This window comes from Indicator indicator, chromosome 8 (assembly GCF_027791375.1).
Source record: "Indicator indicator isolate 239-I01 chromosome 8, UM_Iind_1.1, whole genome shotgun sequence".
NCBI classification, from domain to species: Eukaryota; Metazoa; Chordata; class Aves; order Piciformes; family Indicatoridae; genus Indicator; species Indicator indicator.
The window spans coordinates 33,989,594-34,006,331 of record NC_072017.1 but is presented as its reverse complement, the minus strand read 5'-3'; the positions used below and the strand labels follow the sequence as shown (position 1 = coordinate 34,006,331).

The 16,738-nt window shown below is 42.7% G+C and overlaps 1 protein-coding gene across 1 annotated transcript in view; it reads left to right on the top strand.

Annotated features, from left to right (window-relative positions):
- The window catches only part of EMCN (endomucin), a 62,549-nt gene that overhangs the window by 29,262 nt on the left and 16,549 nt on the right, over positions 1-16,738 (top strand). Inside the window, exons 5-8 of the mRNA XM_054383077.1 lie at positions 1,651-1,773; positions 8,830-8,862; positions 12,667-12,738; positions 14,672-14,767. Coding sequence (XP_054239052.1) covers positions 1,651-1,773; positions 8,830-8,862; positions 12,667-12,738; positions 14,672-14,767 — 324 coding nt within the window. The remainder of the gene's footprint in view (positions 1-1,650; positions 1,774-8,829; positions 8,863-12,666; positions 12,739-14,671; positions 14,768-16,738) is intronic.

The following is a 16,738-nucleotide window of genomic DNA, read 5'->3' as shown; positions in this document are numbered from 1 at the left end:
CAAGTTAATGGTGTGTGGTGGTAGAACAGAGAGCTTTTGGTTGTTGTTTTTTGGCTTTTGGGGGGTTGGTTGTGTTGGGGTTTTTGTTTTGGTTTGGTTTTGATTTTGGTTTTGTTTTGTTTTTTTCCCTGAGAGAAGGGTTGAGTGACCAAACTGGAAATCAGAGTTTCTGAATAAAGTGTATAATGAAAGATTCCTCGAGATGCATATGTTTTGTGTTGCACTTGACTAAAATATGTTTTAAAGGTATTTTAGTTCTAGGGTTTGAAATTCATGTGAAGAGGCACTGAAAACTGTTTACAGCTCAGCTGCATCTTTGATTTATATCAGAAAGGAAGTGTAAGGTTACTCTTGGGCACCTCCATGTTTTATTCAGTAAGCACTGTCTTGCCTATTGCTATGTTGAAGTTTGAGCAGAGAGTTAGGATTTATCAGCTGTGCTGGAACAGCTTAAATTCTTTCTTGTTGTCATTCCTTGACCTTCAGTTCCATTGGCTCAGGCAGTGTCCCATGCCATCATCTTGGAGTCACCTTAGGCTGCAAATCTTGTGACACAGAGAGCTTTGATCTTCTACTGACTGTATGAGTGCAGAAAAAAAGACACTTCATTTTTTCATTAATTTTTGGGGTTATGTTTTTGTGTACACAGTGAAATAATTAACTCCACATTTAATTACAATCTCTAAACCTTGTTATGGTATTGCATTCTGTGATAGTTGTGGCTGAAGCTTGCTTTTTCATTTTCTTTTTTAAATCTTTTTTTTTTTTTTTTTTAAACGAAGGTTGAAGTTAGAGGGCAGTAACTGAGCTTCTCTCTTCTGCTCATGTTGCTCTTGGTGCAAGACTGTGTAGTTATCCTGGGTTCCCGAGTCAGAGTTCTGGAGTGCCTTTTGACCCTGGCGAGACCTCAGCTGGAATATTGCATCCAGTTTTGGGCTCCCCAGTTCAAGAGGGACAGGGATCTGCTGGAGAGAGTCCAGCAGAGAGCTACCAGGATGATTAAGGGACTGGAGCATGTGCCCTGTGAAGAGAGGCTGAGAGACCTGAGGCTTTTTAATCTGGAGAAGAGAAGTCTGAGAGGGCATTTAATAAATGTCTATAAATATCTGAGGGCTGTGTGTCAAGAGGGAGAGACAGGCTCTGCTCAGTTGCACCCTGTGGTAGGACAAGGGGTAACAGATATAAACTACAGCACAGGAGGGTCACAGAGCACTGGAACAGGCTCCCCAGAGAGGTTGTGGAGTCTCCTTCTCTGGAGACTTTCAAGACCCATCTAGATGTGTTCCTGTGCAACCTGTGCTAGCTTCTATGGTCCTGCTGTGGCAGGGGGGTTGGACTCGACAATCTTCAGAGGTCCCTTCCAACCCCTCATATCCTGTGATCCTGTGACACAGAGCTGAGGCTGTTTCTGATGCCAGGATGTGCTTTAAAGATGTCTTAGCTGTGCCAGTAGTGACAACTACATAGGAATGGTTTGTCATCTGTCAGCTCTAGTCGTTTCTGATCTTAGGTCTCTTCTATAACGGTGGAAGTGTTTCTCTGAGGGATGGTCCAGGATCTAAGACAATGCTTATGCAGGTATATGTTGGAACTAGATGATCCTTGAGGTCCCTTCCAACCCACACAATTCTATGTGTGTCTCATTTCCAGCTACGCAAGCAAGCGGAACACAGTTGGCATACAATGAGAGTTTGGATGCTTCATCTACTAAGGGATCATCTTTCTCCTCTACGGTCTCTCTCCAAAACCCCACTTCTGCTCCTGGAACCTCAGGTAAGTCTTGAAAACACACACTTTATTTTCCTATGCAAACAGTTAAGAAGATGCAAATCATTTCGAATCTCTCCTTCATTTCTTGTGCCTTGTCCTGGAACGAGGATCACCTCTTTATTCATGCTGGGTACTCTGTGTCCATGTCATCTAGCTATGAAGCTATGAGTGATGGGTGAACTTCAAAACATTCAGTTGAGTCACTCAATGTCATTACAGGAAGATATAAATTGCAAAAGATAATAGCAATCCTTATATATGCTGTATGTGGTCATTGTGTAGCATTGGCTGTCAGAGGAGACATCAAGATAAATTCTCTGGCTGCAAAACAAAGGAGAAAACAGCTATAATTTTAACAGTTGTTAACACATCTGAAGGGCAGCTCAATGCATATTACCATATGACATTGTGCAAAGCACTACACAGATTCACAGATTCACAGAATTATTGAGGCTGGAAAAGGCCTCTGAGATCATCAAGTTCAGCCTAACACCACATCAGCTAAACCATGCCACCAAGTGCCACATCCAAGCTTTTCTTACGCAGTCATGCAAGGTCAAATGAGATATTAATCCTTAGCATCTCCAGTCTAGTCTTACTGTTTTTCTGGGTGGTTTCTGGGTGTATTTATCCACTCAGAAACACTGTGGTGAATGTAGGTGCCAGGCCATACAAATGGTCATACATCATGCTTCTACCTGGCTGAAGATCCACTTACTCAGGTTTTCTTAGGGTCTCTTCTGCCTTCACTTCACTCAATACTTATTTTCAGCTGCAGGTATGTAAATCCAATAAGGACAGTGACTTTGTTTGCATACCCCAGTTATTATTAATGTCCCACATTCCCCATGGGATACAAGACTATCTACAACCTCCAGAGGGATTAGAGGAGATAAGGATGCACATAAGCATGTTGTGGGAGATAAGCATGCACATGCACTGTGATTTTTTTTCTTCACAGAGGACAGGACAGGATGTGAAAGTAGAGTAGTGTCATATGCTCAGTACACAGTGAAATGCTTAGAAGCATGTGAAAAGATATTATCATACCAAGCATGACAATAATAAGCATTGTAATGAAATCAGGCATTTTAGCTATTTGATCCAAGGCCACTGATTTAGAGGTGATTCTTTGCAATTATTTCAGGAGGTCTGTGTCCCATAACACCTACATTGTGAGCTGTAACTTCTTGATTATCCTGATAGGCTTTGTGTCTTTTGGCAGCCATGTGCATGGTGTGGAAACCATGGTATTGGTACACTACAACAAGGCAGTAAATTGCAACATTTTTTATTAGAAGTTCTCTCACATAGGTAAATTCTCCAGGTTAAAATTAAATTGTAATACATATCTGGCTATGGAGCACATCTATTGAATTACCTATTAAAATTGTTCTTACAATTTCATTTTACCTTTAAGATTTGCCCAGAAAGTTTTACAACCTTATTTGGATGTGTTTGTGAAAGTCATCATCTTACTCAGCTCGCTTTGCTGTGAAAACACTAAATCTTCTCAAGCTTGGGGACTGCCCAAGATACCAGGAGTGTAACTGCCTGTCTGAGAAAGAAAAGTCCCAGCCATCCAGAGGGAAGACAGTCTAGGTGCTTGGCATAGCTGGTACTTTGAGTTCTCATAAAGCTGCCATTCCAAGTCACTTCCTTCCTCACCAGGGTTTCCACACTGAGACCTTTCTTGTCTCCTCACAGCACCAGCTCCTTGTTTCCTTCCTGCAGCTTAAATATGCAAGGAATCCCACTGTTCACTGATGAATTAGGTAGCTTATCCCAAATGGGGGAGCACCTTTAGACCACCCTTGTTCCCTTATTCTCTGTGTACACTTAAGATTTTAAGAAAAAATGTTTTAGTTGTCTCCAAAGAGATTTCTTCTGTGTGCAGTCACTCAGGGCCAAGGGAAGGCATATGCTGCACTCTAATAACTTTAAAAGTAATGTACATGGGAAGCCTCTCTACAACTACCTGAAAGGACATTGAGGAGAGGTCTCTTCTCACAGGTAATTGGTGATAGAACAAGAGGGAATGGCCTCAACTGAGTAGGTTTAGATTGGACATTAGAAAAAACATTGTCACAGAAAGAGTGGTCAGGCATTGGAATGTGCTGCCCAGGGAGGTGCTTGAGTCACCAACCCTGGATGTGTTTAAAGGTAATTTGGATGTGGTGCTTGGGGATATGGTTTAAGGGTGAACCCTGTAGAGTAGAGTTATTGGTTGGACTTGGTGATCCTGAGGGTCTTTTCCAGCCTGAATGTTTGTGTGATTCTGTGCTGAGACTAGGAGAAATGTTGACTTTCTCACTGCCATTAGATTACTTCTTCCCAGCCCTTTGAAATTTCATGTTCAAGGCCTTGTATAGGGGCTGGATACCTTTTGTTCACCAGAGCAGAAGCTGCTATGAACAGTGGGGCTGGCATTTGAAGAGCTTGCAAGCTGAAGTCACCCAAGCCACATCTTCTGCATGGGAGCTCAGAGAAAGATGAATTAATACAAAATTGATCCAGAGAAAGGTGAATTCATACAAAATTGATCCAAAACAGAATGTTCCTGTTTGGCATACTCAGCCAGAATAATTCTGCTGACTAACCTCAATGCTAGAGAATATATTTACTTTTGAGATTATTTTGTCTTTTCTCTCCTCTCTCTTTTTTCTTAATGCCATTTTGCAGAAAATGGGGGGGGGGGGGGGGGGAAATCATATTTTTGAAGATAAACTTCCAATCAGCCATATCAAAAGATTGGGGTGTGGGAGGAGTGCCACAGAGAGCTGGAGAGTGACTGTAGTGAGTAGGGGAGCCTAGGAAATAACTCAGAGAAACATCAGAGAGCAACATTGCTGTATTATAACCACCAGCCACAGAAGAGAGGCTGTGTAGTGCTCACCCAGGCTACAGAAAGCAACAGGGACCATTTTTAGCACAGAAAGCAACCTGCATGCATGCCACTGACACACACATGCTTCTTTAAGTGTAACTCTGGCTGTCATGTATAATAGACCTCCTGCTCATTCTCCACCTCCACAGAGGAGTGCTTACTAATATTTAATTTTCTCCTTTTGTTTAATTAATGAAAAATTAAAGATTTAACGGCTAAATGCATCTGAGAAATTGCAAGGCTTGCAGCCTTTTTATTATGTGGCCTAAAGAACAAAAAAAAAAAAAAAAATGAAGCAGTATGAGCTTAAGTTCAACAAGCAGCATGCTAAGATCAAATGATCTATTATAATAAACTGTCAGATGAATCAACCTGCTGCATCTATTGATATCTTTATTGCACTCCTCCAATTATAAATCCTACTCACTTGATTCACAGGGAGCATCTCCCTAAGAAACCTTCTTATGAGTAAGACAAGAAAGGTTTGACTCTTTTTGTACACAAACTGTGCAGGACTTCTAGATAGTGATATTAGGTAAAAATTACTCACCATAGCTTCAGTTTCTTCATAGAAAGAGAGAGACAGAAAAACTGAAGTGCATGAGGAATGGAAAATATAGAGGAGCCTCAGTTAACACAATTACAGATCTGCAGCTCGGTCCGGGCAAGGAAGATTTTTTTACGAGTTCTTACTTTTGCTTTGATTTATACTGTGGTATCCCCTCTGAGTAATCAGCCAAATTTATTCATTTGTTTTGCCAAAGAACACAGTTTCATGTGGCTGTCCTCCAAAAGCAGAAGCAGCAAACCACAGGGTATCCGGGCTGCTTAGGTAGCAGTTGTTGGAGAGCAGAGTGGGGAGAGGTTAGTTATTGGTCTCTCTCTCCATCTGTCAAGCTTCTAACCAGCACTGAACTGACTCAGGCAGGTATTTTCAAATCACGCCACTATCACGTGCCAAATTTTTTTATCCTTCTCCTCCTTACTGCACAACAAGGGCTCAGCACAGTCAGTGTTGCACGCTTCACTTTCCACAATGAATCTGGAAATCTTCCCAGATTCTTAATGCAGAGCATCTGCCCCCTAACTCACAGGAGCCCCAAAGGATGTGGTGAGCTCTGAATAGGCAGCTAGAACAACTGCAGTCACTATGTTAGTCACTGCAGTGCTGCCTTTTCTCCTTCTGTAGAGCAGCACAATGTGACCCCACTGAAAAGGGCACTGGATGGCTACTTAGAAAATGCAAACTGAAAGCACCTGCTGAAGCACTTCAATAAGCACAGTCTTGTTTGTGTGGCAGGGCTGAGCAATCTCTAAGGGATAAATCACAGGTGAGCTGGGACTTTGCTTGTGTAGTGCAGAGAGAGAGAAGAGCATGGGATTTTTTTCCTGTTTAATTTTTCATGCTCTAGCAGAATCTGGGTGAGATATCCTTGGGAAAGATGCTTGTAGTTAAATTGTGCATAGATGTGTGCAGCTCTTTTAAAAATAACAAAAGCTCAGGAGTCTCCTACAGTCCTTAAAAGAAGGGCAGGGGGCTGCTGTCATGTTTCCTACCTAGGACCATTTCTGCTGTCTGGATTTATTGAAGCAGCGAGGTCTGGCCAGGTTTTCATTTATGCCTGGGGTTACTGAACTGTAGGTTGCCCAACCCTTCCTGTTTGCAGAGCTTAACATCACTTGCATACATCTTGGATGTCAGTCTCAGGCTTGACATGCTTTTCCTATTTATTTGCTCTAATTCAAGCCAAGAGGGCTCACTTTGCAAGAGGGAATTTAAGGTAAAAGGTATTACTGTGTTATAATTGGGGAGGTTTCTTAGGGAAGCTCAGATCTCCTCAAACTTTGCTTAGGAGACAAAGTTTGGAGCTTTATAGAGCAATGAGGGAGACAATATTTGAAGCTTTAAAGACCAATGAGGGAGACAAAATTTGAAGCTTTAAGGAGCAATGAGGGAGACAAAATTTGAAGCTTTAAAGAGCGATGAGGGAGGCAAAATTTGAAGCTTTATAGAGCAATGACCTACTTGTGAGACTTGACAAGGTCTTCTGCCTTTTTCCAAGAATAAGCACACACAGGGCTCTACACTTTTCTTGTTCAACCACTGCTGTGTGATCAGATGGCATTTCCTCCATGGGATTCTATTCCTCATAGGCTGAAGGAAAGGCAGTATTTGAGTAACAAGCAATCATATCACACTTGGAAGTTTCCTTAGCACCAGGTATGTGTCCTGCTGCGTTCTGTACTGTGTCATTCCAAACCTCCATTGGCAGGCAAGTTATTAACTTCCAAAAGCTTTTTCTTGGTTTGTTGTTTGTTAATGTTGCCCAAACATGCTGTACACATTGCCTAATGAATCATCACAGAGATCCTTTCTGAGATAGGTGACATTCCTTTTGCAAATGGATTGAAGAGATGATAAAAACCTTAGGGGAAAAAAAAAAAAAAAAAGCTCTTCTGAATCCCAGGGAGCCAGGGTGAGATAACTGTGTGTCTTCAGAGTACTTAGCATTACTAATATTCAGTATGTTCAAGAAAAGCTCTTACTGCTGACTTTTAAGTACTTTGCTTTTCAACCTGAACATTCTTTTCATGCGTGCTTGTGATTAAAATGCAGTTAAAGCTCTGCCATAGATCTCATTAGCAAAAGTGGTTATTTGCACCCCAGTGGCTCAAGTGATCCATGTTTTTAATTGGGTGTCTAAAGGAGGGAAAACAACAGCAGCCGTTATGGTTTTCCCAGCAGTGGAACAATGTTCTTCGCTCACGTTACAGCGCTGGTGGTAGGAGCTGTCCTCCTGCAAAGCATCAATCCACAGCACAGATAGTGCAGCAAGGCCATGAGAGTGGATTTGTTCTCCCCAGGGAGGAGGAGGAGCAGCACTGCAACCCCAGGCACTCGAGGGAAAGGCTGAATGCCTGCCTGAAGTTACTGCTGCTTTCATGCTGCTGCCTCTGTTGTATCACAGCCCGGCACAGCTGGGACATGGAGGATGTGCTGGTGGGTCACATCCTCCTAGGGAGCTCTTGGGACAGGGTCAGATGAACCACATCCCATTCACATGCTGTGGCAGCAGTGAACCCTGAAGAGACCTAATCAGGGCGCTTTCATGGTGCCTTCAAGCCTAGAGGAAGGTGACCAAACACTGTGATTTATACCTCAAAATAATGAGTGGCAGCTGAGGATATAGGGCCTGAGGGATTTTTTGACTCGGTAGCACCAGTAATCCAGTGTGAGAGATTTCACCAGGCAGGCAGACTGCCAGTCACTTGTCTTGGGCAAGAGGCAGTCTGTCTTGTATAAACAGATACATGTTTTGCTGCCAGTTCATGCAGGTGGATCTTCTCAAAGATATGGACAAGTTAGGCGCCTGGTGGCTCCATTTGAATTTAGAGTGATCACAGAAGAGATTTAATGCAATGAAATAAAAATCACTGTGGGAGCAATGGCTGTCCGTGGATAGCTTCCAAATGTGAAGTACTCACAGCCACCTTAATTTCCAAGACAGCTACAGTCTAGACACACAAAAGCAGCAGCATACTAACAAAAAGCTAAGAAAAAAAAAAAAAAGAAAAGAAAAAGTATTCTGCACCAAAAACTTGTGAAGTGCAGAGGAAGTTGACAGTACTGGGCCAGTAAACAGTGTGCACAACGCTCTGCAAGGTCCATTTCTTCCTCATTAACAATGTCTCTTACTCCTGCTGCTCAGCAATCTGCTAGCCAAAAGCACCAAGATAATTAATGAAGATTCATTTCTAAAGGATTTTGTGACACTCGAAGACACATCTGAATTAGGCATTTGAGTTTCTATTATTAAAACACTTATTTGTCAGTTAAATGTCAGCTATTCACTTCCAGGCACTTACTCATTATTGGCAGGAGGAATTTTTTTAGGAATATATCAATTCAGGATCTTCTCTTCTCGAGCAGCATACCAATCTAGCATAGGCTGGGCTTTGGATTCTGTTCCCACCTGTAAGGGATGTCTGCAGGCTTTCACAGCTCAGACTCTCTGGGCTTGGGAACAGTGTCAGTTTTGGGGCAGCAGTTCTCGTGGTGTTATTGAGCAGGTTGCTGGAGTCTGCCACTTTGTGTGATGTGAAGGTTCTGGACAGAATCTAACAGATCTAAACCAGGTACTAACAAACTTGTTCCTTTTGTTTCATTGTAGGTCTTCACACGAGCTCCCTAACACAATCAACAAGTAAGAGTGATAGAAGAGTTTGCTCTGTGCATACTGACCGAAAGGGCTGGCGTGGGGTGGGAGAGGGGCAGCCTGAGGAAAGGAAACGTTCAGGGAACAAAAAGGCTCTGGGGGAAGAATGAACCTGAAGTTCAGAGAAGCAGAAGACTGATGCTCAACTTGTGGCAGCGAGTAACTCTGCTGTGATTTCAGCTGAATGTCATGTCAGACTAGCAGGTACTGAAAAGAAAACGGGGTGGAAGCACAAAACCCCCTAATCAGGCTAGTACTGTGTGATGCAATGGGAAACTGATATAAATAGAATGTTTACCGAGGAGCTTGTTCTTGTCAGTGGCTCTCATTCCTTGTCCTGTGCTTAGAAGCAGCAGGTCCCACAGTAAGGCAAGAATTTCCTGCACTAGTGAGCCTGTATTGTCTTATTTTCCTTTCTCTGGGCTTATCAGGAAGCAGCCTCTTCTGTACTGGTCCCTGCTGCTGCTGCTGCCAGCAAAAGCTTGTCCCTCCTGTTACCATCCTGGATATATTACTCCAATTAATTGTTATTCTGATCTCAGATTGTTCCATAGCTGGAAAATATCTTCCAGATACACTTTCCAGCTCCAGAGAAAGTAGACTGTCTTGGCTTCTGAGAAACTTTAATGAATGAAGTGGGTAACTAATCCATTTTATTCATTCAGTAGTGCTTCTTTTTAGCCATTGTTTTTCATACTGGTGGTCTCAAGCAGTTAAAAGGCTAACCTATGGGCTTTTCCTTTCCTACATTACTCACATCCTTGTCATTTAACAGAGAACTAGGAAATTAACCAGTGGATTTGAATCCTCAGTTTTTCTCCTGAAGAGATACTGCCCTAGTGCAGGGATACACATTCGTGGTTTTCAGTGTACCTTGCTTCTTGACATTTTCAGCCAGCACCCAGGATAACTCATTGCTGTGATAATTGCCTGTTTGCCCTGTATTTCATGTAGTATATCAGGTAAAGCAGAGAAAAGGACAGCAGTATTTCCATGGGAAATCTAAAGCAATCACATGGAATTACAAAGTCCTAAGAATTATTTCAGTCACTTGATGATGGCTCACAGTTTCCATCCTTGCGTTATCACCCCTCAGCAGACAGTCACCATGGGAGAGAGAAAGAACTTCTGCTTTAAAACAACATAGTGATTTCTCAGAGATAAGGGTCACAGGCAATGATTGTTTCCCACACTATAGCATCAGATTGTCTCAGCTGTGTCTATATTGTTTAGACATCACACAAGCACAAAGTAAGTGATCATTTTTCCCCATGAGATTTAGTCTCAGGCCAGACAAATGAAAGGCAGGGGAGGGGGAAGACAAATAGACAAAACCAAACCAAACCAAACCAAACAAAAAAAAAAAGAGGAAAGGAAGCAGAGAAGCTAGCCCAATCTGCCCAGAATTCACACAGCTACACTGCAGCAGAACAAAAATGAAAACACAGCTCTCACAAATTTTTCCCTTTGCACTACCACTCAATCCACATATATTTTTTAAGCAGGACCATGTGTGTCCCAGTTACCTGGAAAATCCAGCATGCTGGCATATCCAGCAGACCTGCAGAGAAACTTACCCCTGGCTGCTCCCTGCTCTGCTCAGTTTATATCGTGAGACAATGTACTCTTACATATCTGAACAGTTGTGAGTATGTTGTGAGAATGGGAGCATGGGCAAAAGGAGAACAGCAGAGGGAAAACAGTCACCAAAACATTTCTCTGTAGTGGACATGAGTTTGAAATCAGTGCAGCAAGAATGGGGGTGTCCCAGCAAGGAGTGGCTAGGACAAACCAACCTCTTTTGTTCCGTAAATTCAGCAGACTACAGTGACAAGTACTGCCTGTACAAAAGCTTCTGTGAAAATAGGGACGTGTCATTCAAGGAGTTAGCAGAACAAAATTGTGTTCAAAATGGCTCTGAGGAACTGATTTTCATGGCTCAGTTAATTTCATAGCTTCCACCCATCAACTTTGGCCCTTTTTTGTTCTTTGAGGTGGAACTGTGCAGATGTGGGGCATGAGATGGTACATGAGCAGTGAGTCAGAGCTTGCAACAAAACTTCAGTGGCTGCTACCCTGATCTCACTACTTATATTTCTCTCTACCAGGATCCCTGCTTAAGAGATCAGCTTTCCCAGGTGCCTTTTTGGAGAGTGATTTCTGATATTTAAATGAGCAATGGTATTGCATTACATTTGTCCAGCTGGTGGCCTTTTTCAGTGACAGTAAGCATGTGTCTGCTCAAGCCTATCCAATACAGAACACAGAATCAGAGAAACATTCAGGTTGGAAAAGACCCTCAGGATCACCAAGTCCAACCCAGAACCCTACTCTGCAAGGTTCACCCCTAAACCATAGCCCCAAGCACCACACCCAAACGACCTTTAAACACAGTCAGTTGTGGTGCTGTATAATGCACCTGGGGAAGCACTGATGTTGGCTTTTTCTTTTTTTCTCTGGAAGTTCAGTGATGGTTTTTCAACAGAGTGTATGTGACACGGTAATAAATACTTCAGGTTAATGATGCTTGACTCAGATTCAGACTAGCACCTGAAGATTCAGATGCATTCCTTTAAACTTAGCTCTAAAAAATGTCCCAGAGGCTCCCTATAGTCGTTCCTGTCCCCCAAACGTGGCAGAGAGAGCATGCACATCCTGTGGTGACATTCAATTCTCAGGAAAATCACAAGCTACTTATACTGTACCTCTTTTTTTTTTTTTTTTTTAAACACTTTTTTTATTATTATTAATATTAGCAGTGAAATGTTTTGGTCTTTCTTATTTCAGAGGCATCTCTTTTCCTTGTTCTTAGTGGATGGAAGATTGACCATGAGCCAGCAATGTGCTCTTGTGGCCAAGAAGGCCCATGCCATTCTGGGGTGGATTAGAAGGGCTGTGGTTAGTACGTCGAGAGAGGTTCTCCTCCCCCCTGTACTCTGCTGTACTGAGGCCACATCTGGGATATTGTGTCCAGCTCTGGGCCCCTCAGTTCAGGAAGGACCTCAGGGAACTGCTTGAAAGAGTCCAGCACAGAGCCACAAAAATTATTAAGGGAGTGGAACATTTTCCTTATGAGGAGAGACTGAGGAAGCTGTGGCTCATTAGCTTGGAGAAGAGGAGACTAAGGGGGGATCTCATTCATGTTTATAAAGATGTAAAGGGTGAGTGCCAAGAGAATGGAGCCAGGCTCTGCTGGGTGATGCCCAATGACAGCACAAGGGGCAGTGGGGGAAGTTGAGGCATAGGAAGTTCCATGGAAATGGGAGAAAATATTTTTTCCCTGTGAGGGTGACAGCACACTGGAACAGGCTGTCCAGGGGGCTTGTGGAGTCTCTCTCTCTGCAGATATTCAAAACCTGCCTGGATGCATTCCTGTGTGATCTGGTCTAGGTGATCCTGCTCTGCAAGGGGGCTGGACTGGATGATCTTTTGAGGCCCCTTCCATCCCCTAGCATTCTGTGATTATTTGCCTGTCAAGGATTCTTTTGTAATGGTGAACAGTATCCTAGCCTCCTTGAAGGGAAAAGGTTTGTAGCTCATGCCCACCAAGCGGACAAGCAGATGATTCTAGGGAAGACTACACTCATGCAAAATCTGTGTTTCTTCTAGGCCACACTAGATAAACTTTTCCACTGCTCTTGCCAAATTCTCCAAGTATTATTGAGAAGAACTATAGCTGTGGAGCACCAAATGACTCCAGAACTGGAGACAGAAAAGTTGTTTTGGGGGAAGAATTGTTTGGGAAGTTCTGGAACCAACACATTAACCTGAAAGGCAACATTTCTTTTGCAGATCTAGATATTGGCATTCCTGGAAGCAGTTCTGGAAACAGCAATGTGGCAGACAAGGATAGCCACTATTCTAGTGAGTGTTCCTACTTTATTTTCCAGCTTTTGAGTTTTCAGTTGTTCAGTTTGGCTTTTGATAATAAGTCAGAGTAGCAGAGAAATGAAATGGGCAGTTGTATTTCTAGCATGACCAGACATAGACACTTTTACAAACCCAGTTTAGCTGTCTGTTATACAACTCCTCTCAAAGACAAACAAAGCTTAACAAGTTGACACCACTCTTACTGAAGAGCAGCACAAATATTCCCAAAGTGATAAAACTAAAAATTAAAGCAACAACAACAACAAAGTAAACAGAGTCCTCATCTGTGAGAAAAGATACAAGGAAATATATGAAAATGTTATTCATGTAATGTGTACTCATAACAATATAAGAATATATTGTTATGAATGTATTATGTGAATATATTTTTCACATTGTCATGAGAGAGAAGGACTAGGAGGCAGTCTCCTGCAGACTCTTAAAGCATTAAAGACTGAGAGCCCTGGGGCTGTTTAGTCTGGAGAAGAGAAGACTGAGAGGGGATCTGATCAGTGTCTATCAATATCTGAGGGGTGGGTGGCAAGTAGAGGGGGCCAGGCTCTTTTCAGTGGTGCACAGTAATAAGCCAAGGAAGAATGGGTACAAACTTGAACACAGAAGGTTTCATCTCAACATGAGGAGCAACTTCTTTACAGTGAGGGTAACAGAACACTGGAACAGGCTGCCCAGGGAGGTTGTGGAGTCTCCTTCTCTGGACACATTCATCAGACTACCCTGGGTGATGCTGCTTTGGCAGGGGGTTTGGACCCGATGACCTCTGGAGGTCCCTTCCAACCTCTAATGTAATGTGATATTTGCATGATGCATGTTACTTAATCCTTTATTCTAATATGCATCTCTCAGGCAAGAGTATTGCTGCAGATCTGCTATTTCCTACCCAACGCACTGGCTTGGCAAAATATGTTTGATGTTTTTCCACTATAAACTTGTCTCAGGGTTCTCCCTCCAGCTCCATAGCTGCACACACACACACACATATCTACGTGAATATTAAATATTAACTGCATCAATAGCCATCAAAGATGCTGTTTCTACACACCAGGCAGGCATGCTGGCTGATGCTGTGGAAAGCAGCAGGAATACAGCTGCAATCTCCCCTCACACAGGGCTTAGGCCAGGAGGCAAGAGAGCCCCTGTTATATTTGAATGTGGCTGGTGGCTGCCAGAGGAAAAAAAAAAAAAAAAGAAACAACCCACAAACAAACAAAATGGGGAGAAGCTGGGCTTACATATTTCCCCGGGAAAGCTTCTCTTCGTTACATAATTCTTTCCTTTTTGCTTCTTGGCTGGGAAACACCTGTCAGGAAATGGCAGATGGTGGGAAATAATAAAAGGAAAGAAATGTCCTCGTTTAAAAAGGAGATCTTGCATTTTCTATCCCTGCTTGTAAGTGCTGTGGGGAATGTTACTGAATTATGTAACTCCTTGGTGTCTTTCTGGATGTACCACGTTAAAAGAGAAATAATTGCTTCAGTTGCTGAATTTCAGATGAATCTTATTTTCCAGAAAAAAAAGATGAAAAAAATAAATTGCATGGATGAAAAATTTATGCCTGAAACAAGACTGTTCCAGACATAAAACCTTTCACAAAACCTTTTGGGGGCCATCAACACTGGCGGTCAATTGTGAATATCTTGATTGAGGTTATGGCAGTCCTGTTGGGGCAGGTGCTAAAACCTCACTCTCCTATCTAGCAACGGGCAAAACCAGCTCCACAGGGCAGCACAAGTGTCAGGGAAGGACTAAGATGTGGGAGGAATAGCAGGAGCAGCAGGTTGCCTCACTCCAGAGAAACTGGTAATGTTTGGCAAAGTGGAGCTGTAGGTACCTCCTGCTTTTGTGCTTGCCAGTTCCTGCACACAGAGCCAGGGGCAGCAGGTAAAATTACGTTTTCCCTCTTTTGCAGGCATTATCTTGCCAGTTGTCATCACCTTGATAGTCATTACCCTCTCTGTCTTCTCACTGGTGGCTTTGTACAGAATGTGCCAGAAGAAAGCTCCAGGTATTTGGTTTACCTTCTGTGATGGGGGGTGGGGGGAGATCAGTATGCTTTTTGTTATTGAAAGATCTCTGCAGTCTTTTTAGCTTGTCTTAACTATAGATGTTGAAGCAGCCTGCTAGAAAAGCTTCTGGTATTTCAAAGTATTTTGCCTAAAGTAGGAAAGTAACACTCCCATTTTTCAAAATCAGTAGGAAGAACAGAGAGAGCTAAAATGTCTCTGATTTTTTGGAGAATATAGAATACAGCAAAGATTTTTGTACATGCTTTTGCAGCTACAAAGAGATAAAAAACAGCTGTGCTAACACAATCAGTCAATCAGGTTGAGAAGAAAAAAGAGTGGAAACTAAGTTTGGAGATCTTGTTTAATAAAATGCCTATATTTATTTTATCTCAGGCAAAAAAACATCACTCCTTTCTTATAGGAAATATGTGATATATACATACATGCACACAAAGACACACATACACATTGTAGACAGGTATTTTTTCCAGTTACAGTATAATGTACATGGGAACTGTGGTGGGTTGAAATTACCCTCCCCTCAAATAATTTGGAGAGCTACCCCCAAAATAAATAGCCAGACCAGTTCAGTTTGGGATGGAAGCAAATGAAGCTCTGTTTACAAGCAAACTAAAATCTAGAACTATGAAATGCAATGAGTGGGTACAAAATATACAATATATGTACAGTATAGAGATATTTACAATTTGTAAACAACACAGAAACCCCTCAGACCCCCCCTGGACAGATCCAAGGGGGACTGTTCACCTCCTCCCCTTCTCCCTACCTCCTTCCCATTACCTCACACAGTAGTCAAAACAGAGATCCCCCTGGCAAGGTCACGGAAGAGAGAGAGAGAGAGAGAAGTTGCAAACAGAAGAAAAGAGAGAAAGAACTGTTTATGCCTCTTCTCTATATCTTTATTAGCAAGCCAATGAATTATATTTCTTTTACATTATTGTTCTTTTATAACCAATGGCAGTTCCATTCCACCCTCAGTCTTTGCAGTCAGGGACTAGGCTAAAATTCCCCTTTCAAATGGTAACAGGAGTAAAATCCCTCAGCAAGCAGTATTTTCAGAAGTCATTTTGACAGGGTAGCTAAGGCCAGTATCTATTTCACTGCTGTCCATGAAATACTTCAGTTAATGGGGCATAATTCCATTAAATTCCATTTGCCAAAAAGTTTCAAACAGTTGCCCAAGTGGGCCACAGGCAAGTGTAATTCTCCCTTAAGTGAAAACTGAGATCTGGATCCAGACTGTGGGTTTTCTCTCCCTTTGAGCTGGCATAGGTTAGAACTGTGCAGAGCTTCAACTGTAAAATCACTGGGCCTTGGAAATACAAAATCACAACAGGGTTTTGAAGCTGTAGACCAAGGCAAAGTGTGTCACAACCAATTTAGCCAGTGACATGGAAAACCAGACCCAGACAAACAGAGGAAGGTGTGATCATTGCTTAAGGAATTACTGAATATTCAGAGTCAAGAGTGGAAGATAAGAGGTGAAGAACCTTTCCTCACCAGCCTCCCCTGTGCACAAATGCCAGCAGACCCAGCACTAACAAATTCACTTGGAAGCAAGAGTAGATATCTGTGGTACTTCCTGCAGGATTTGCCAAGGCCTATCCAGTGAGCTTCCCTGACAGACAGAGAGCCCTGTGCCCAGTGCCATGGGGCTAGAACTGGCTCCCTGTCTCCAGTGTAACCTCCTGGTCCCATCCATCTGCCCACACTTGCACATAAGAATAAAATACATTGGGTATGTTATTCATTTTGGGCAGAAGCCTATTCCTCATCAGCTGGGATGGCAGGCTCTGCTCTCAGATGTTGTGCCATGCAGCCTGGCAGCTTGTTCCCTCACTCCCCTCACCCCTGTGCCTTTTAGCTCAGTTGTTATGTACTCAAGAACTGTTGCATGCTCCTTTTCTCTGTGCCAGCTACCCAGGGAATGGGAAACTGCAGGGAAAAGC